General features: G+C 38.1%; 1 protein-coding gene across 1 annotated transcript in view; it reads right to left on the bottom strand.

The window, feature by feature from the left end:
• Positions 1-16,743: 16,743 nt before the first annotated feature.
• Cwc27 (CWC27 spliceosome associated cyclophilin) overlaps positions 16,744-22,747 on the bottom strand; it is a 179,321-nt gene continuing 173,317 nt past the window's right edge. The window contains exon 14 of the mRNA XM_010637238.3: positions 16,744-17,299. Within this exon, the coding sequence (XP_010635540.1) occupies positions 17,137-17,299 (163 nt within the window). The 3' untranslated portion in view covers positions 16,744-17,136. The remainder of the gene's footprint in view (positions 17,300-22,747) is intronic.

The raw sequence follows: 22,747 nt of genomic DNA, 5'->3' as shown, positions 1-22,747 counted from the left end.
AAAAAAAAAAAAAAAAAAAAAGAAAAAAAGAGTTCAGAGAGGAGCTTTGCATGGCTCCTGGCCTTGGCTTATCCTAAATATTTGGAATTTTACAGAAAACTTACAGCACTTTAGTAGAGTGGGGAAAGGGCTCTACAGAAGGGCTGAGGCATGCTATTTTTTTGTTCACTTAGACCCAGTTCTTTTGCCTATTTTATGTCTTTTGATCTTTTAATAAGATACACAAAAACACTATCCCCAAATAATACAGAGGAGCTTCTGGCTAACAGACCTAACTTTGAATGTCCTGAATGTTACAGAAGTCACCAGCCAATTATCTTTCGGAAGAGTTGTCCACTTAGAACCTGATGGGCCTCTCTTTTTTTATCCTCTTGTGCAGCAAATCTCCATCTCTACTGCAAAGCTGTTCATTTCACACTTAGGCTGGAGCCTTAACTCACAGGCACAGAAAGCTCATCTGAGTTTTTAAATTTGGTAATTAACATATATGGGATCAAAATCTTTGCCTGGCTTGAATGCTCCAACAAGTAAACCCAGCCAATGTGGGAAAGTGTGAAGGAGGATAGTTTTCCTCAATACTTGTGTCCTATTACAAACTGGAAATATGGGAAATACCCATAAAAGGAAATAATATTTAAGTAATTAATGGTATATCATTAAGACTTCATGAGCTTTAGAACAATGATAAAAATACATAAAATGTTTCTACTAAGCAAAATAAGATAAAGTGAGAAAACTTACAAAATGATCACAATATTAGAAATATTATTATTTAATAATGCAGTACTAAAACCTGAACATCTGCTCTAAAGAGGAGGAAGGACTGGAAAGAAATACATCCAAACTAGCAGATGTGTCTGGGGTGCATAATTTCATACTGTGTATGTGTGTGTGTGTGTGTGTGCGTTTGCAGGCATGTGTGTAATGTTATGATTAAATTTAGGGCTCTGCCCACTCTAAGCACGGTCTCTTCACTGAGCTACATTCCCAGCCCTAATCTTCCACATTTTAAGAGTATGTCCTACTTTTATAATTATGAAAAAAAAAAAAAAAAGCCAGAACACCGTGAGCTTTTGAATGTACTGGGATGGCAATAGCAATAAACAGAGGTACTTGGGGAGGCACTGGGGGCGAGGCGGAGAACTTAGGGCACCTAGGTGGGCAGGACAAGGTATTGAGCAGGCTTCCTTGACCCAGGCTTATGGGCTGGCAGGAACCGTCGAAAACAGCCTGTTTTATCCCTGAGCAGAGATGAAGACACATTAAAAATACCACAAAGTGCTGATTAATTATGAAGTCAGGACTAACCTTCCCCTCCCAGGAAAAACCGGGTGGGGTGAGACAGACCCGGAAGAGCCTGCCCTCGGGCCCCTCGGCCTGCACCACTGTGCAGTGGGCCGTGCTTTATCCTCCCCACTCAGGGTTTCTTGTCGCACCACACCAACTAGCTCAACAGTTGAAGATGGCTATTACCGCGGTGGGGGACAGTTGTCAGATTAGGATTCTGCCAGTACCAGAGCCAAAATGGGTAAATTAGATCCTGCATAGTTCATTGGAAGATACTTTGAGGGAGCGGCCAGGGTTCTGCAAGTATAGGGCTTTACAGCCGCCTGTTGTGAAGAGAGCTGCACTACAGTTATGTGTTACTTATTCTTTATTGAAACTGATTTAACAATTTCATCTCCTTATGACGCTGCAGTCTGCGGCTGTGGGGAACAACCGTGAGGCTTTCCCATCCCATTGCTAAAGGATGTGGGGTTTGGTGAAGCTGAGCTGATGGCTGAGGTCCGCACGGCCCTACCCACGAAGGACAGAGTGAAAGAACAGGGTTGCTAACCCCCAGGGAGGTCCTGGGAGGGATTATGAACCTCTGATGTGGTCATTCTTTCCTTGTAGAAAGTCCTGAGAGGGAATTTGCCTAACCACTGTGTCCTTGAGGAGAAAAGAAAGTTATTGTATGAAAGGGGTGGACAGGGCTTTAAGACATCCCTAAAGGTATCCCTCTGGCAGAACCTTAAAATAAGAACGGTTGATGAGACTAAACACTATTTTTAAATTAAGTAAATAGGAAGAAGTTTTGCAGCATTTGAAGTGGGAAGCCCCCAGGTCTTGCTTAGGAGGAGAGGTCAAGACAGAGCAGAGCAGAGTGAAGGCAGATTCTCACTAACTTGGCATCCTGGCCACATTGGAGTTTGTTCCCACTGGAGCCTCTATGTTAGCTGCCTAGTGGGCTTTTGTTTGTTTTGTTCAGCCCTGGGGATTCATGTGGAGCTACATTCCCCAGTCCTTTTTTATTTTGAGATGGTCTTGCTAAGTCGCCAAGTTGCCCTGGCTAGCCTCAAACTTGCAACCTTTTTGTCTCAGCCTCTCTGTGTTCTGAGATTACAGATCTGTGCCCCACAACCCCCCATCCTGGTTGCCTAGTTGATTAGGCGGAGGTTAACAGTGATCCAGCAGGCAGGGTATAGGAAAGTACCTGGATCCTGAAAGGGAATTTCAGTCCAGGTGGGCAGAACTGGTCCCTCTTACCCCTGTCTTGCTTGATTTAATCTCATCATGTCTTCTCAAACTCAAATTTTTTCCCTTTTCCTCTCTTATAAAACAGAGGTATCATTATGTTATTAGTACTCTAGCATGTTAGATTGCCTTGGCAGGGAGCAGGGGCTTTTATTTCCTTTTGATCATTGTCAAGCTGCAGGCCTTTAAATCTTTTGAATTTATCCATTGCTCCAAATTAGCTGCTGATGATTGTAAAACCCCTGTCCTTGCTTGATTGTATTTCTTTGGCTCAAACATGATGTCCTTGCTGTGTCTTGGGCTGAGGGATTGGGTATATAGGGCGAGTGGTTCTGAGCCATACTCAGCATCTTGATTCCCTTTGACCTATTGGGAACATGTGGTAACTAGCAGCAGCAGCAGCAGCAGCTATCTGAATGTAGGAGAAATAGCAACAGGTTCATATAGCTCAGGAAAGATAATCCAGTTCCAAGGCCTGGGAGAAACAGATAGGGGTATTTGGTAGCTTCTCAAATAAGAGCTTTTCAACCAGGAGTCATTAGCAGAATTACCTGGGAAGCTTTTAAAACTACTGAGTCCAAGGGTTAGAAGTAGGGCAGACACCTGTGTTTTTCAAAGCTTCTGGGTGATTCTGACACCAGCCAAGGCAGCAAGTCAGTTTATGGCCTGGGCTATCTTACATCAGGGGCAAGCAATGGAGCTGTTGCTAAGAGCTTCCCAGGTTCTAGAGAAACATCTGGCCCAGTTTTCCAAAATTCTGTGTTTGCTGTAGAAGGTGACCTTAACATTTGGGACTCAGAGCTGATGGGACTTGAGCAGAGGAGAGAAGTTCCTAATCTCCTGAGTGATCAGGAGGAAAAGGCTTAGTGGGTACCTGAAGGCATACAGGAAGGTTCTAGGCTCAAGACAGACAATCAGGGATAGATAGTAATAGGGAATTTCTGTGCCACTGCACAACTCTGCTGAGCATTTACCTACTTGGTCCCCAGCTTGGCTTACAGTGAGGAAGAGTAAGGTAATCTTAGAGGAGTCTAGGACTCAGCATTAGACAAGCTTTGACTGAAGGGGGAAACAATTTGGGTAACTGTTACTAAAATGGATCCTGTTATGGTTAGCAATTATTGAGTACCATGCCAAATGCTTTGAAAGTATTAGCTCATTTAATCCTCACAACATTGTTTGAAGAAAACTATATATTTCCAGTGTCTTACTTTCCTTATTGTTGGTACAAAATACTTAAAACCCATAGCTTAAAGGTGAAGAGGTTTATTTTGTCTCATGGTTTTAATCCATGGTCATCTTGCTCTAGGGCAGAAACAAGACAGAAGGACATGGTAGAGGAAAAGGTACTCAACACCTCTGCTTCCAGGAAGCAGAGAGACAAGGGAGGAGCCAGGGGAAAGAATACAATCCTTCCAGGTCACATTTCTAGTGCCCCACCTCCAACCTGGCCCTACCTCCTAACACAACATTTAGTTACACGAGTATAGGGCTCCCATGATTCAATCAGTTTCTAAACACAGACTTTGGGGGTATATTTTAGATCTAAGCCGTAACATCTGGTTTACAGGTGAGGCAGCCAAAGCTCAGAGTTCAGGTAAATCCTCTAAGGATTTCTGGCTAGCGCTGGAGTGTGAGATCTTTTGGTATTGGGCATCTCATTTCACAGGCCTATTCAGTCCCAAAAAGGAGTCAAATACAAATTGAAGATTTCGTGTGGTGGTAGTGACAACAGCTCAGGGAATGAATGACAATACTGTGAAAAAATGCAAAGAACAATTAGTTTCAAAACTCATAACTTACATATTTGGGATTGTTTCAAATTGGCAGTTTGTAGTCTGAGATCTTAATAAGTCTATGACATCTTAACATCACTCTAAGGATTAGGTAGGGGTATCATGAAACAAGACAGTGAACTTAGAAGATGTTTATTAAGATCACATTTTAATAACTATTCATATCTCTCCAGAATCGTTTAAAAGAAACCCAGTCTAATTTTGTTAGTATAACCTTCCCATTTTAGCAGTGTCTCTAAAGTGCTCACCAATTTGGTTTGAAGAGATTGGCAATACTTGGAAACTTTGCCCTTTAATTTAGACTTGAGTGTCCCGTGAAGGAAGAGTAAAGGAAATGACAAAGCACCCTTTGGAGGATGATGACAGAAATCTACGTATGAAAATAATCACACCTTGGGGATCTTGGAGGATCTGCAAGCAGTACCCATTACTCACTAGTTGTAAGATCTCCCAGCATTAATCTATTTTGGCTAAGGGAAGGACATTACCAAATGACTACACAGCCTGCTGGCCTCTTCCAGACTCCAGACTGGAAAAGCAAACTAGTGAATATTCACTCTGAAAGATGGAATTCTTTCTACTCATGGAAGTCCTTCAGGCAAGTAAAGTATTTGAAATTTTTATTTTTATTTTTGTTAATCAAATTCTAGCAAATTCTGGAGCATCTAATTTCTGTGTTGGAAGCAGTTTCCTTAAGGTTTAATCAGATCAGGTCAGTGACCACTAGGGCTATTTTCTAGCTCTATTGTAATTGTAGGACACTATGTGAATGCCAAAACTATCCCCAATTACATTGGCCTAGAAGGGGAAAATTGCTTCTCAAAGGTTCTTTAACATTTTTAGGTTAATAGCTACTTTATTTTTAGTGTATAAGGAGGCTGTGTTGGGAGCAATTCTACATAATTTCGGGGAAAAATCATTTCACAGTTTAATCATGATTAGGCCTAGTTTTCCTGCTTATAGGCCAGCTATGCCATGTTGAGACATAACTCCATCTTAACGTCCGGTGACACGTAAAACCTCAGTGGTCCAGTGATGCTGTGATCCTCCAAAACAAGATTACACCAGCTGAAGACATCCTAGGAGGAACACAATCTTCATCTGCATAGTTCCTTATTGTTCTAGGATTTTCTCAGCTGCTGCCACTACTACTCTTTGAGTAACTTTTTACATTTGTTACTCTCCTAATGTACTGAATTCTTTCTGCCAAATCATGTTATATTTGTTTCTCCTGATATATGCACTAAAGATGTAGCAAGCTCAGGGATCTTTTGTCTTTGCACTGATCAGGCCCAAAGTTCAGCTTCTTCTCTAAGTCTTATTTCTTCTATCTTTTCTGTCTATATATTAATTCACCTTGTGCTGTCATGGCTCACAGGAAACTAGGCCTTATGAAAGAGGTTCTAGTAATGTCCCCTTTCCCTGTTCCCTATGAGACTGGAAAAATCTACTTGTAATAAAGCAAAACAAAACATTTCTCCCCTATGGTGTAATAAGCTTTTATTCACCAATAGTAAAGAAAATGCAGAATGAAAAGCAAACAGGGCTGCATTTAGGAGATTTCTTTGGCCACCACAGCTTCTAAAACAGCTGCCTCTTCTTAGCTGGTTCTTGATGAGATCGCCAAGAGATAAAAAAGAAAGCCCTGTTATTAAGCAGCAGGCCTCAGGATATATTGAATGTTTTGAACGTTTAAGGAGTGAGAGTTTAGTGTCCCATCCTAGGACATTACTAGCCTTTATTACATAGAGGAGATTTTCTCTGGAGAGGAGGCACTAAGTACATTCCCACATTATGTACCTAAAGAGGGTTCCCCAAGGATCTAGAGACAGGCCATATCGGAATATATCAGAATGTCATCCAGGAACACGATCATTCCCCAGCCTGGCAGGTCATGGGCACCTCTGTGAAAGAGACATGTTTACTACTGATATAACCCACAGTGCTGGGAGGAATGTTTTTCTTCCTCATTTTACTGGGTGGATATTAGGTTGCAGGCATGGTGAACAGTCTTCCCCAGAGTTCTTCAGAAGGTTGGGTCAGAGGGTAGTGGTCTTGGGCAGTGATTGCATTGAAGGCTTTTTTCATGAACAAACACCATAGGCCTCTGAAGGTAAGTTGGACATCATATGGCCCAAATTACAGATTCTTGCTGCTAAATCTGGAGGTCTATGCCTGTGTGTTTTAGAGGAAGGCAGGTGTTTGAAATGTCTGTGGTGGCTGACAGTGAAATGGCACAGACTGAGTCATGTGGTGTAGGCAGCATCTACAGCTCCTACTTGTTAAAGACATTGGCTCCCAGGCTCACTTTACCTCAAGGAGTATCAACCAGGTTCCTGAAACTAGGCTGTAACAACACAGTCCACAGAAAACAGGATCAGGGCAGGAACCACTGGTAGGCAAATGAGTCAGGATTAAGAGGGGGAGAAGAGAATTCTAAAACTGAAGACTTGGATTTGGTAGGAAGATCATGAGTGATGTTTTAGAGAGCAGCTTTCACAGAGTTCTAGTGGGAGCATGAGAGGCTCTTGGGCCTCTAGGGGATGCTGAAGGCTGATGTGAAGGGAAACGAAGGACTGGCTCTACAGTGGAACATTGCACCCCCTCTAAAAAGACATCGTTCACAGCATCAATAACATAGATCTGATATTTGTACTGACCAATTTTCCTGTAGATTCAGTAAAGTGTCATGCACAAACAGAATCAGTATATTATCATACATTACCAAGTTCTGACACAGGAAAGTGGAGTGTGGTGGAAATCCTTTTCTAGTTCTCACAAAGGCACCATATGACCTAGCCATGGCCCCAGGGGAAAAAAGTACACTAATCAAAAGGCATTCATGCAATTAATCACCTTGTTGCAGTAGAATTGGTGAAGTGCCCTGAAAAGAATACTGTATTTCTTTCTTATGCTTATCAATAGTATGGTTTGGATGAAGGTTAGTTATTTTTATGTGGGAGGTAGGAAAGATCAATGGAAATGAGTCTTTCTATCTGTTTTAACCTATATCTGAACACAGGTACTTTATGTTCTGAAAATTCCCAGGGTTTTCTTTTGCAATCTTATCTTGCTCTAACTCTGCTACTCAAGTGTGACATCATTTGCCTTGTGAGATTTGAAGGTGGCTAGAGAATGGATAAAGGAGAAAGAATTACTGCCTAAGTCTAAATGACTTGGCTCAGGTATGAAATCTTTGATGTGTTTCAAAAGCATCATTCAAAGCAAGTTAAATACAAATTTGACTTTCAATTGTGATGCCTTAGGTAATAAATGGCTTCTGATAAAATTCTCCTAATTTCTTATTTTCTTTCCTGTGTCCTTGGGAAGAAAGAACTTTAAGAAAATGAATTGAGTTTAAGGCAAATGAAACCATAGTACCAGGAAAAAAAAAAGGAAACAAATCCACTAATCTTTCTCATATTAGCTTGTGCTGTTGGGGTGGGAGGGGAGAGTGAGCTAAGAGTCCTAGGCAGTAAACAAACACTGTAATCTTGATATTATAATGGAGGGTATTCCACTAATTAACTTTTTGGATAACTATTTTGCTCTCTACTAACTTTCAGTCATTTCTTATAAAATAATGGCTATGAGAAGGGTGTATTCAACACCCGGGTAAATCACACGTTTCAGTGCAGTGTTTTTTAACACTTTGTATCTGATAAATGAGTGAGTGACTTTGCTTAGCCTTGGAGCACAAAAAGACTTAACAGCATCATTACTTATATTGCGCCATTAGGTAATCACTGGGCTAGGAAGGGCTGTAGGAGGCAGTGTTCGGATTTGAAAACAAACTATCTCACCTGTTCTCATGGTGTCTCAGTTTGATTGCATAGGTGTTTTTGACTGAGGATTTCTGGGAAAATTTTGCATATCAAACACCACAGTGAATTTATGTAAGAGATTATTTCATAAAGTAGTACTGAAGGGAATGTGACATTTGGGTAAGAAAAAAAATTTAAGTCTATTTTGCCATTGTAGAGTCTCTTGTCCTTTAGATTTTTTTTTTCATTTTTTTTTAAGTTTTATGTTTAGAGCCGTTTCTTTTTGGGACCAATCTTCTGAAAAAAGGCACTGGAATTGGTTGGAGAAATTCATTAAAAAAACAAAATCAATCGATTTTTGGACCCTTTTCCCCCAACCAGGAGACCTATCATTTCTCAGGCCAAGAAACTGATTTTGAAATATTCCTGACTCCCTTCTCTCTTCCAGGGTGATCCTGAAGCATCTTAATACATTTCGAATCTCACATTCTGTGTTCTTCTGGTGAGTGAAAGTGGTAGTGCAGAGGGAGGAAAAAAGGAGGTGGGGAAGGAGTAAGAGGGGGAGGGAGGGAGGAAAAAGGGAGATTCTCATTCCATATCAAACTATGAACACAGAGAGATTAATCTCTGTGGAAGTGACTTTTTAGTCTATTGAAATTAATAAAGAAAAAGTTGGAGAACACTTGGGTGTTCTTGTAGTAGGCACACAATTAGTTGTGTGGGATGATAGGCTTGTGGCTAAAAACGTGAAACTTCAAATTTGTAAAACCATAAATTGCATGAATATTTAGAATTTTTTAAAATAAAAAAATTAGTGGAGCACACCCTTTATGTTAATCAGCTTTCCTTCACTGTGACAAATACCTGCGATAAGTCAGCTTAAAGGGAGTAGAGGTTTATTTTGGCTCATAGTTGTAGAGATTTCAAGCTATGGTTGCTTGGTCACACAGCTCTGGGCCTGTGGCAGCACAGTATGTCATGATACAAGCATGTGGCATAGAAAGCCACATATCATAGCATCCAGGAAGGAAAAAGTAGTAAGGGGCTGGGGTCCCAATATCCTCTGCAAGGGCATGGTTCCAATGACCTAACTTCCTCTTACTAGGCCCCACCTCCTAAGGTTCCATCACAATAGTGTCACAGGCTGGTGGTTAATCCTTTAATACATGACTTTTCAGAACATTTAAGATCCAATTATAGTTCTTATCCTAATAAATGGAAATTTGTGGCTATTTCTAAAGATAAACCTGATTCTCATCAAATGAGATATTTGAAATTTTAAAAAAGTTCTGTGAAATATCTAAATCAAGACTTGTACCTTCTCATATTTTATAGATAAGGGATTTAAAAACATCATAAATGCTTGGAATCAGCCTTTAATTTTTACCTATAAACAGGCTTTTTTAATGCTACTCCTACCAATAATGTAGGCACTGTACAATTTCTCAGTCTCCCTTCATCTAAGTTACTTTTATGCAATGCATATTAATTTATATTTATATTCTGTGCAAAGTAAAATGGTATTAAAATATTCTTTTCAGATTTTCACTGAAGTGGTGTCTACATGACAATCTAAATCTAGCATTTTTAGTCTTTTCATGAAATTAGATTTAAAAGGAAACCTATTTGGGTAGCTCTAAAATGATCAAGAAACTGGAAGATAAGGGTTATATTTGTGGTGGGTTCCCTGTATGGAGGCCTGGCCATGGCTTCTGCTCAGGAGGCTTTGGGGGAGTCTCTTGGGGATTCCCTCTTGGTTTACTAGTATGGTGAGTCTGCCCACAGCTGCTTTCCCAGACCTCAGAGTTTCCAACTTTGGGGTGGTGTGTAATTTTACTCCCTCGTCTAGCCCATCATGACTTCCTGTTCTTTTTTTGGTAATGTTTTTCAGATCAGCTTCTTCCTGTTGCCTTCCCAAGTCTGATTCTGGTTCAGGCTCTAATTACCTCACACACACCTGCACTTTCCTAATATCCTCTTTCCTGTCTACATTTTTTTCCTCTTACTATTTTTTCTCCCTCTTTACACAGAATCCTCTTCCTGAAGCATCATTTACATCACACCCCTCTTCCAGCAGCTCCCAATTTCATCTAATCCGAGCTCCAGGTCCTCTGCTCCAAAGCCTCCTCTCACAGCCCAGACCATCTATCTCCTTTACAGCTGGACCTCACTTCAGCCAAGCAAATGTCCTGACACTATGTCTATACAATGCTATAACATCTGCTTAATCCAGTCAACTCTGTCAAATCTTCAGTTAATCATCTGGATGTTTTGTCTCCAAGATGCCAAACATCTGGATTGACTGAAGAAATTCACTACATTGATGGAAGTTGTTTTCTTCTTCTTCTTTTTTTTTTTAAAGCTGAACTGACCAGATGTTTTGGCATTATGTAGCCACATTGCTGTCTCCTACATTTGTCTTAATAGCTTGTCTGCACAAACTTCTCTCCGCCTGGAACGTGACTTGTCTCCTCAATGCCATGTTCTCCTTTCTTTTCAAATTATGGTCAAAATTCCCTCTGCCGTGAAGCAGTTCTAGATTATCCCCATAAACCATTTCTTGGTCCATTCTAGCATTCACTTAATTTTTACATACTTAAGAAAAACCCAGAAATCATTTTGTATTTTTACTTTTGGGCATTTTCCTCATCCTCTACACTATTGAATCATTAATCCTATCAGTAAATAGAAGGTCTGCCATATTGGTCTGTGGAGTGAAAGTCTTTGTAGCCTAGTGGTTAAGGGCAGAAGCCCTGAAGTTAGTCTCGTCTTACATTCTAGCTCCTCTACTTACTGGGTGACTTGGACAAATTATTTAACTCCTGTAAGCCTCAATTTTCTTCTTCATTTATAAGACAGTAATTAAAAATAGAGCCTCCTTTTAGCATTTATAAGGATTATGTGAGTTAATACAGAGGAAGTGTTTAGAAAGGGGTCTATCATGAAATAGGTGTTATTAAATGCTAGCAGTAAAGGGCTTTACCTTTGTGAAAACTTGGTTTTTCTACCTGATTTTTTTCACTGCGACAGCACCTTACTAGGAAGGTAAGGCAGCTGTTACTGCTTCCTTCTGAGAGAGGAGGAAACAGAACTCCAGAGGTTCTGTCATTTGCTTGTTCAATCTGTTGCAAGTTTGAAGCCTTAAACTGTGCTTACCATGTGACCTTTCTTACTTTGTCTGCTGCCCTCTGTTCTTTCTTACATCAGAAATTAAATATTGTTTCCTATAGAGAGCAGGTATTCAAGGAAGTAATATGGGTGGAAATGTGTTTTTCTACAGGCTGATGGTTCTTCTAGACTGCTCTGTGCATGCTCACCCGTCTGTGACAAAGTGTCTTACGTTAAAATGAGGAGGGGACAATGTGGAAAGGGTTTCCTATGGCTACATTTACTCAGGTGTTAGAGCTATCCTTAAACTGAGGTTGTATTCTTTCTTCATTTTAAGTATAATTACATCCTATCTTTATAAAGTAAAGGTGACATTAAATTATAAAATATGTAATAACACCATGTTGAATCCCTAAGGTTTCTTTCCTTTTGAAATGTATGGATTTATTCATTAGTAAATGCTTACTAAATACTTTTTTTGAACTAATGAATAGTAAATGCTTACTAAATACTTTTTTTGAACTATTTGTTAAGTATGGTTCTGGGCACTGGGACAATAGAGAACAAAACTGACAAAAATGCTCAGTTTTATGGGATGTACATATAACTCCATGGTAGAGCATCCCTGGATTTAATCTCTAATACTGCCTTCCTTGAAAAAAGTTTCATTGATGCCTATGCTGCTAATAATGTAACAATTTATAGGGAAACAAGGATGAAGGTAGGGAGTCTAGTTACAGTACCATTCTAGTAGTTCACATGAAAGTTGATGGTCCCTTTGACTAGGTCTATAGCCGTGGGAAGGGGTAAATAATAGTGAATTTCTGGATTATTTTGAAGATAGGGCCAGCAGAACATGACAATAGACTAGGTGTATAAGGTAAAGACAGGATCCAGGCTATTTGGGCTGAGCCACTAGAAAGACAGCTTTGTCAGTAACAGATGGAAAGGGGCCAGTGAAGCAGGTCTGGCAGAGGCAGGGCCAGAAGGAGTAGGTATGGGTTCAATTTTGGACTTGCTGGGTTTGATATGAAATTATCTTAAATGAACATTGGTCTCACATGATGTCATATAACATTTTTCTAATCAATTTAAAAGTCATTTGTTGAATTCTTTGGTTGCTCTAGAGACAGTACCCATTCTTATCAGATTATTTACATCAATAAAACAGTATTATTACAAGATTTTAGAAGAGACAAAATGTTCATATTCATCTTACCCTTAAACATATTTTCACCAAATTTCAAATTAAAGGACAAATTGTTCATACTACATGAAAAAGAGAAGGGAACCTAGAAATTGTATTATAACTCTTGAGAGAATTAACTAGAAAGCATACTTTAAAGGAATTATTTTCTATATGTGGCACTCTTCATTTCAAGTACATTGTTATAAAAGTACTTCAATAACATACTAAATCTTTGACTAAAAAGTGAGAAAATTAAGATTTTCCTTTCAAAATTATGTCAATTATTTTAAAAGTGCCAGAAGTTTAGCATGACTACACTTTTGGCATCACAGGATGAGAAAATAATAATTTCCTAAAAGATCAAGAACACCTTATTTTTTGACTGGTGCTGTGAAGAAAGCCTCCAGAACATGTTTTTTGCTGATCAAGTAACATGAATTAATACCATGACCTAATCTGGAGAGAATAATCCCCAGCAGATGTGGAAGAGAGAGACCAGACTTCTGTCTGTATTGCACTAGAAGATAGTTTTTTTGTCTCCAGGTAGGATTTCCTATCCCTAATCCAAAATAACATTTTTAAGCTAAATAATAATTTGTATATTATCATTTACAGGGGATAATTCAAAGAAACTATTATATTTTTTACACTTTTCTCTGTAAGATTTGGCTGCTTTTTGGATATATGATTAATTGGAACAACAACAACAACAAACAAGACAAGCAAGGGAAAAATGTGAGGCAAATGGTTTTGAAAAACTTCATTGACAGAATTTAAAGATATAAACTACTTATAACAACATAGGGTTATCGATATTGCTAGAACTGAGGACTTGACCAAATTTTGAGGTAATTACATAAAATGTGCACAAAGATTGTGATCCTGGCAACCTTTGTGTGAGTTGTCATGTTGATGCAAGTTACAATACAGTACTTTTAGCTAGAAATAAAACAAAATAGGAAAAAGAACTAGTTGTGTGGGGGAGCAACCTTAAAATCAGTCATGGTGAGGTTACTCACACCATGGACATGGCAAATGCTACAAGTCAGGGCTTATCTTTCTTTTTATTGGGGAGAGGGGAGCTGGTTACAAGCATACCACTGAAGACACCTCCACATAGGGATTGATGAAACTCTTGGTACCCATGACAAAGACAGTCACTTATGGTGTTGATAAGAGGGATTTCTGATATTCTTTCTACTAACATAAGACTTTTCTCCCCTACCCTGGTAAGACCTGGTGTTTTACTACTTCTCTTGGAATTCAATTCTACCCTGCCCTTGTTGAAAAGGATTTTTCTACAACATGGTTCCTTTCTCACATCTCTTCATTAAAAGCCAAAAGGGGAGAGGAGATAAAATGCACAAGGGACAGAAAAAGCTTCTGCTTTCTAGTAAGCAGACATGGTGCTATTTGATCAACTGTTCAGAGTTACTGGGAGAGTCACAGCCCTAAAGAGAGCGGACCTGCTCTTGTTTTGTGAATGAGTGTTGAAGAATGTAACCCCTCTTAACCTCTCTATACCCCGTACATACAAATTGCTTATGCTGATACCACCCTCAATGGTAACTCACTTCACACCTTCATTTTTTTTTTTTGTTATCACTAAGATTAACTGGCATGTTTGAGCAATATTCTGCATTTATCTAACGTTTTCCCTACTGGCCACACTGACAAAACACAACAGGTTTATGTACCTCACACATTAGATCTTATCAAAAAACTCAGTAGTGACAGTTTGAGATGGACACCTACTATAGCTTACTGAATGTATTCTAAAAACAACAGCAGCAAACCACTCATCTCCTCACACTTTTGAATGACCTTGTTCTGTGTTGTCCCCATTTTTAGATGCAGCAATTGTATTACTGACTGTGTGGTCTCAAAGGATACAGAGAACTAAGAGCATGTAACAATGTGCATTTTGATACTACACCATTAAAACTTCCAGAGATTTGCATTTACTTCAATTACTTACTGAGAAAGGAAAAGTGGAGGGTTAGTTTTAATGTTCACCTTGCCAACAGCTTCACCAAAGTGAAATAAATGTCTTGTTACAAAATGAGAACAAAAAAATTATCAGAAGTTGTTTTCCTCTTGGCTCTCTGGAACCTCCAATACTGTGACAGGCAACAATAATGTTAACAGACTTTACTGTCTCAGGATAACATCCTTCGAGTGGCACATTAAAAAATAAGCCTAAATATAAAATTGGAGTGAAATTTAGACAAAATTTAAACATAGCTTTTGAATTTTACTTATTTTCTGTTTGCAATTCATTTGGCCCAAACATGTCCCTTTGACATTTCTAAAGACTTTATTATGAGCAAGTTTCATACAATATTTAACAGATAATTAAGTTCTTATACTTAAAAATGTTGGTATTATTTAGTGAATTTTGTTATTATGGTGAAATTCTGGTAAGATTCTAATCTCTTTGGAACTTGAGATCTTTCAGCTCCTTGCCATTAAAGCAGAATGAATATTTCACCAAACTCAGGTTTTACTTTGTCATTCAAGTATTGTTTTTATATATTTTTTGGTACCAGGGATTGAACTTGGGTCTTTGCGCTTGCAAGGCAGGCCATCAAACCGCTGAGCTAAATCCCCGGCCCTCAAATATTGTTTTTAAAAACTACCCATATTATTTTCCGACATTTGCCTTGGAAGTCTGTGGAGACCTCTGCTCTTATGATAATATTGGTAAAGGTGGCCACATTTAAGGATGATGCCTAAGAAATATATAGAGTATTTCAACACACCCTCAATTATAACACATTCCATAATAACCGGTAAAAACTGTTTGGAAGCCAAAATTCTGCTTTGTTAATATCTGAACTAAAACTGACAATAAAGCTTTTGTGGTGAAGGCGATAGGATGTATTTCTAAATACTGGCTTATTTTTGGGTGGTTTTGAGTCTGATCACCTTGCACTTCAGTTGGTTGACAGTTTCCAAGAGCACATCTATGATCCCCCTGTCCTTCTTGAAATTTTCTTTTTCTTTTTTTGTACTGGGAATCGAACTTGGGTCCTTGTGGCGCCAGAACCACTGAGCTAAATCCCTGGCCCCACATTTTTCTCTTTCTGAAGCAAACAGAGATCTTGTTAATAATGGGAATCCCCTGTCTTCTCACTGTAGATTCTAGATATAGCCATAAAGGCAAAATTATGCATTATCTCTAGCATATTAAAATGTGTAAATAGAACTGAATACCCATCATGTGGCTTATGAAATAAAACATTACAAACACAGGTGAAACTGCCTGTGTATTCCTTCTTCTCTTCAGAGGTAATCCCTACTTTTACGTATTATCCTTTTGCTACATGTGTTCATCCATAAACAATTATGTATTACATGTTCTAAATTTTTATATATGTGGGTTTTCCACATTATTTTAAAGGTATGCATATATCTATATCTCTACTTATTGACTTTTACCTCTTTAAAGTACTATATAGTATAGATACATAACAATTTATCCATTCTCTGCAAACTTCAGTGTATATCTTAATACCTACTCATCTCCTTAAGCAATATGTCAAATTTTCCTAAATTTCTTTAGGAAACAGACATAGAATAGAATTTTTGGATCACTGGCTATGCACATATTTAACTTCACTAGACACTTCCAATCTCTAAAGTGGCTGAAAATCAGCAGTGAGGCCCATCAATCTGTTTAACAAGTTTTCAGGGTTCAAAGGTCAAGCCTCAAAAGTCTGGAAGAAGGATGGGAGTGGCGGGTAGTAGGGCAAGAATCTGCACTTCTAACATGTCCTCAAGTGCCACTGATGAGTAGTGTTGTACCTGGGATTACTTTTTGAGAGTCACTGCTTTAGAGAGAGCCTACTGGATGGCATTTTCCTCCCTCCCTCTTTTCCTTTCCCTTTCTTTCTCTTTTTACATTATATGTTAAAGAGAAATCTGATCTAAAAAGATGTGCTGGTGAAGTTTTATTAGGTGACTGAAATTAGCCTGTGGAACAATTCTAGCATTCATATTCTATAAAAAAATTGACTAAATATAGATAATATAACCACCCACGGTGAATGATTGTCATCAAAGGTTAAATTCTAAATGAGTTCAGGTACCAGCAAGGGATCCTGTGTGCCTGCTCTGGCTGTGCTGAGAAGGCCAGAGGAGCAGGCAGGTGGCCTGGCTTCAAGCTGCACTGTGTGGTGAGCTCAGCTGACGGTAGGTAGAGCATTACACTGCCTAGGCAGAATCTACTGAAGTTCACTTGAGGGTTCCTCACAGTTCAAAGCGTGAGGCTGTGGAGTGTTACTGGTTTGACTAATTTTAGATATTTATATGGAAAACAAAAAAATCAAAATTTATATTCTTTTATTATATTTTTATTTTACTTTTTTTATTATATTCTAAAGTTAGTGCCAGGGAAGTTTCCCTCAAATATATATATTTTTTTGCAAGAACTTCTTATAAAAAGTCTTGGAAAAGAAGCCTTCACATATTTCACAGAAAAAGAGCATAGACATGCTTGAACGGTCTGCAAATGGTTAATGTGTAAACTAGAAGGAAACGGATTTTATTTCAAATTTAGCAATATAAAAGGTTAATTAGGATAAAATCAGGTACCAGTATCCAAAAGCATTTGTTCATATCATTCCACAATTTACAAACAAGACAACAGGTTCAAAAATGCTTTTCATACCCGTAAGTGACGCTGCTGGAACACTGGCTGTTACAAGGCCATTTACTGCAGGTACATTTCGAGGATGATCTGTTACCATTACTACCATTTTTATCTCCTTTCTTTTTTCTCTCTCATCAGCTTTTTGCTTTCTTCTCTTCTTCTTTTATTCACTGGATTCCGAGGATCATAGATTTCAAATGTGTCTGAGTCCTGCATGCTTGCATCTTTCACTTTTCTGCTCTTATCTTCAAACTGAAGTACATGTGACATCCTAAAGAGGGAGAAAGATAGTTCAGTGATTTTGGTATGAGAACTGAGGCAGAAATTCTATACTTCACTTATCATTGGCATAATTAGCCAAAAGGGTACAAAACACTACCACAGGGTGATTGTTTACTGGTGCTTATACCACATGGAGAGCAAGTTCTCAGAAAACACTTAAATTTGAAAAACATGCCTGGAGTTTGTTCTGCTGGTTTGTATTTCCAGCAGTGAGTCTCTCTGCCTCAGTCTTCACTTGAAGTTCCTCCCCTGGTGGGAGGTTGAGTTCTATCCAGAAGTATTCCTCCAATCATACAAACAGAACACTTTCAACTGGCTTCCTTTGAAAAGCACACTCATTTAACCAGAGCAAGCCAGATTGCAGAACAAGACACCAGACAATACACCCATCCTATCTGATTTTTCTTTTTTAGGTTTGATTTCCAGTACTTTCATGGGTCAACAGTAAGGAATAAATTAAGAAGATTTAAAAGTGATGTGCAAAGGGTATTATGGTTCCCTTTTTGGGGGAGCTGCTAAATTAAAAATACATATTTTTTCATGCAAAAGGAAGTTAAACTTTTGGCATAACTCCATGGACTAATTTTCTCCTCCTACTGTTGATTACAACAAATCTAACCATCTTGCTTTCCTACTTCAGCAAATGCTGACTGGTCTTAAGGTATCAACATGTGCTTGACTCCTAAGTGGTTATAAAAGCTGGCTATCCTTAGCAGCAGAGAAATATGTAAGTGATTAGCTATGCCCCTAGTAGGAGGTGTCAGGAATAAACAAGGAAGTAAAAAACAGATTCAAGGGTAGTCTGAATTTGGAAAGAGAAAAGTTCAGTTTTATACAAAACAAAATGTGTTAAGGCTTTTCCTACTAGTTACTCCACAACACTAGTTAGTGTTGTTATTTAAATGAAAAAAAAATTTTAAAAAGATGTATCCTATATTCACTATCCTTTATCACAACAGATAGCACTACACTGTCTATAGGACTCTCACTCTGTATATGCCCATTATAACTCACAGATGAAGCTCAAGTATGACATCAACTTCTTTTGCCCCACATAAGCAGAGATTTGGGTAGAGGAGGCACTAGCAGAGACTCTCCTACTCTTTTTTTTCCCTGTAGTAACGCAAATGAGGAGTTATATTATTTGTGTAATAAATTCCTGTAGCTATATCTAGCTTTTGAAGAATATTAAAAAGTTTGGGGTAAGGAAATAAAATGTTACAAAAGTGACACTGTCCTTTCTAAAGATTCATTAGCTGCTCTTCATCAGGGCTAATGAGCTGAAGCTATGTGCCCCTCCCACCTTCTTCTCCACTTGAGAAAGCTTACTGGAGAGCAGTAAGTTTGAGTGATACATAGATGACCCAGAATCTACTTTAATTTAAAAATGGGGTAAATCACATTCACATTTTTATACTTTATAATTATTTTACAGTAATACATTATTGTATCAAATTTTATAACCAATTTCACTACTTTTACATGTGCAATCTGATGATTTTTTATATTCCCAATGCTTTACTAAACATCCTTATTTAGGAAATGCACCTATAGTCATTGTGTATTTACATGGGATCCTCAGTGTCTGATTTTCTTTTGTTTTCAATTTCCTACAGCGTTTCAGTATTAGCTTCTGAGAATAAAACAATCTTTCAACTACTTGCAATTTCCAAGTCCCAGCAAAGGGGTATCATTCTATAGCTGCACTAACAAGTAACAACTAGAACCAATTAGACAATCAAACTGGGCATAACCAATTAATGACGATTTATGGAGGTATAAAAGATCAGTTACCATTTGCTTCAGCACATACAACTTGGAAAGCCGACTACCAGGAATAGTCTCATATCTTTGAATGTTGACCAGTGGCAAACTCACTTGGGTGAAGTGCTTCTGAAAACCAACCAACCAGCAATAGTCTCTTTTGAACAATGGTGCTTCTGGGGCTCCTGTCAACCTTCAAAGAATTCCTGACCACCAAAACAACATAAAATTTGCAATCTACTTTGCTTGGATAGGATATGCCTAAGAGCATAGCTACTCACTACTTAAGTAAAAAATTAGCATTTTTTTGTTTCTAACAATGAGAAATGTTCTTTTTAAAAATACTTTTTACAACATAAACTCTGTTCCCCACAAAGTACACTCTAGAAATTTTAAGAGTATCATCACTAAGGGGAAACAAATTTAGAAGTGTGGCAAGTTCGTCCATCAAATGTTCATTATCACACATCAAGGAAGCTTAGAGTCCTATACTGCACTTCAGTAAGTTCTTAGCAGCCTTCTAAGTGCTGAGAAGTTGTGTTGATGCTTAAGCCAACACCAAGAAGTAGATGGAATCACCAGCTGGCCCTTTAAAACAATTTTATTTAATATGCCTACATTATTTTAAAAACTCCCCTATCCTAGTTAATTTATTAATACCTTTCCACATATACAAGCCTTCTGTTTTAAAAATGGTCCCATTCTCTGCTCAAAAATACAGACTTTTTTGGGATAATATCTATTTCTAGTAGAAATTATTCATGTTTCAAAAATGACTTTACCAGACTTTGTTAATTAATAACATAAAAAGGCACCTTCTTGATTTTTATGCCACGAAAGAGTCTTGCAACTATTAGATTTAGTTGGCTCTGGTATAAGAAATGAAATCTAGACACGTGAACAACAGCATAAAGTCTACAAGAAGAAACAGATTTTCTCACAAATTTGAAAAAACAGAATGCTGTAAATTAAAGGAGCTGTCTGTTTCAACTGTTTGTTTCATACACCACTGCACTAAACAAGTCCAACATTTTGATTAATAACAAACGTAAGCCCAGAGGAAAGAAGGGGCTATCAGTTTACAAACTACTTCAGATTTAATATCATAATACTTAGCATAGCTGGTAACTCGGCAATATTATTTAACGTTTGATAGAAATAAAACCATAATCAAAATGCTTCGCCCATTTATCTTTCAACATGCTTTGGTCACTTCATTTTTAAAAGGAAAACAAAACAGTTATTATGATTTTCAACATAATAAACTCCTGACCTATGTGCCTCCATAAATCAGAGGCTCATGAATTGAAAGCTCGCCCGCACTTCACAGTCTCCTGTGAGGACTGGCGTGCAGATGGAGAACACAGCTTGACTGAGAAGGGTCTGGTAGTTTGGAGTCTTGTGTGTCTCCGTAACTCAGTACTTATCCACTGTGGCTGGTCATAGAATTGGCCCAGTAAGAGTAGTGAATTCTTTTGGAATTAATTGCATACGAATCATTTACATATGAAACTTAAAGAACTTGCTCACTTGAAGGCAAAGACAAAAATTAGTTCTGATTAATAGAAAATTTAACATAGGTTCAAATTCTTTAAGAACATCAACTTTATGTGTTACAAAAATAGGAGACTTAACTATTTACAAAGAGGTTGTGTTATATAGCATATTTGGGGAAGAGTGGTATGGGGCTGTGCAAAATTATAAGCAGAAGTAAAATGAACAAATGATTTTTCAGTAACCTGACACCCCATTTTTAAAGATCTCACACAATTGTGAAATAGATTAAAATATGATAGTAATCAATATCAATGATAATAATTAGTACCAAATATGATAGTAATTAGGGAATGTATGAGAGGACTCAGAGATCCAATATTAGTAGTTCATTTCTGATCGAAATGCACTTACGTCACTTGTGCGTATATAATGTGAAGAGCTCTGTTGTTCTTGGGAATTCTATAAACCATCCCTTCCCATTTCCAATTTACCTTAAGAAATGGTTTTTGAAATATTTATGATCTTTATTTTAGATTGTTTTAGGTGTCCTAATTGTTCTATAGCTGTAATATTTCTCCCTCCTCCAATTTTTCCAAAGGTTCTAAAATACTCTTTCTTACATGTTTCTTTCAGTAGTGTGCCTTGGATACGGAGTGACTGGCGAATGGATCAGAAGTACTTCAGCCTGACTGTTAAAACTTTCTAACAACTGGTTGCTTCCTATCTCATCAACCTTATTTTGTTTCTTCATTAATTCTCACCATTTTGTAATTGCCTATGTACTGAATTGTGAACAGGCTGTGAGCTGTTTGAGATAGTTTGAGGTTTGTCCACAGTTACATTACCAATTGTGGTGGGAATGAAGCCTTAAGGCCCTTTGTATTGACCAAGGCTGCCAGCTGGTACTGGCAGGTTTGCTAACCTAACACTTGACCTCCTTTGGTGGGCAGGAGCTATCTTTTATTTTAATAATAAACTCCTTAAAACATCTAGTAAGACTGCAGAAATTCTCAAGTCCACCTTCTCATGACCTCCCACAGTTCTGAGCATGCCAAAAGTTGCTTTTGGACTGCACTCATATCAGTAATTTCAAGTTTTTATTCACTGATAGACTGCAGTGGGAGAATGCCTTACGTTTTTCCATATTCTATGGCACCTAAGTAGAACTGGAGTGAGAGGTTTTTTTTTTTCTTTAAAGCAATGTTTCTCAAAGTGTAGTTCGAGAACCCTTGTGTCAAATAGGGGCTGTATATTAAAATCACCTGTGTAGCCTTAATGCCTGGCTTCTACCTCCAGAGGTACTGCAAAATAAGGACCACAGAACTAAACTTTAAGAACCTTACATATTTAGATTGGTGATTCCATTACATTCGTTCTTGCCCCCTCAGAGATAAAGAATAGCTTATTTTCAATGACAAACCACTCAAACTTGAAGAAGCTTAAGTGGCCATTGAGTCTGTTATATGAATGGAATAATCTCAAGTGTATTATCCATTTCTTACATGTGATTTGAGTATAAGGCAATGAAATAGACTCAATTATTCATCAACAAATGTTTAAGGGTTTTTTATGTATGAGGCTAATGCTAGATACCGATGACACAAAGCCAAATAAGACTCAGGTCCTACTCTCAGAAGTGAACTAATAGGGAGAACACACAGATGCCACAACATGGCTATCACATTTTGAAATTGCTTACAAAGAGGAGACAACAGAGTATCCATGGACACTTTACCAAAAGCTTTCCACTGCTGTCTCCACACTAACTGGATGAGGCAGGCAGGATAGACATTATGAGTACCCCAATTTCCTTTCTTTTTGTGGTGCTGGGGATTGAAACTAAGAATTCATGTTTACTTGTAAAATGCTTTACTGCTGAGCTTCACCCCAGCCCATCACTCATCTTTTAATCTCCATGATTCAGTGCAGAGAAACTTGTAGGTGGACGGTACTTGTTGACCAGGTATTTATTTATTTTCTTTCTTTCTTTCTTTCTTTCTTTCTTTCTTTCTTTCTTTCTTTCTTTCTTTCTTTCTTTCTTTCTTTCTTTCTTTCTTCCTTCCTTCCTTCCTTCCTTCCTTCCTTCCTTCCTTCTTTCTTTCTTTCTTTCTTTCTTTCTTTCTTTCTTTCTTTCTTTCTTTCTTTCTTTCTCTCTCTCTCTCTCTCTCTCTCTCTC

Source organism: Fukomys damarensis, unplaced genomic scaffold, assembly GCF_012274545.1.
Source record: "Fukomys damarensis isolate Sample0158 unplaced genomic scaffold, DMR_v1.0_HiC HiC_scaffold_1, whole genome shotgun sequence".
In the NCBI taxonomy this organism is placed as follows: Eukaryota; Metazoa; Chordata; class Mammalia; order Rodentia; family Bathyergidae; genus Fukomys; species Fukomys damarensis.
This window is presented reverse-complemented; position numbering and strand designations above follow the sequence as displayed.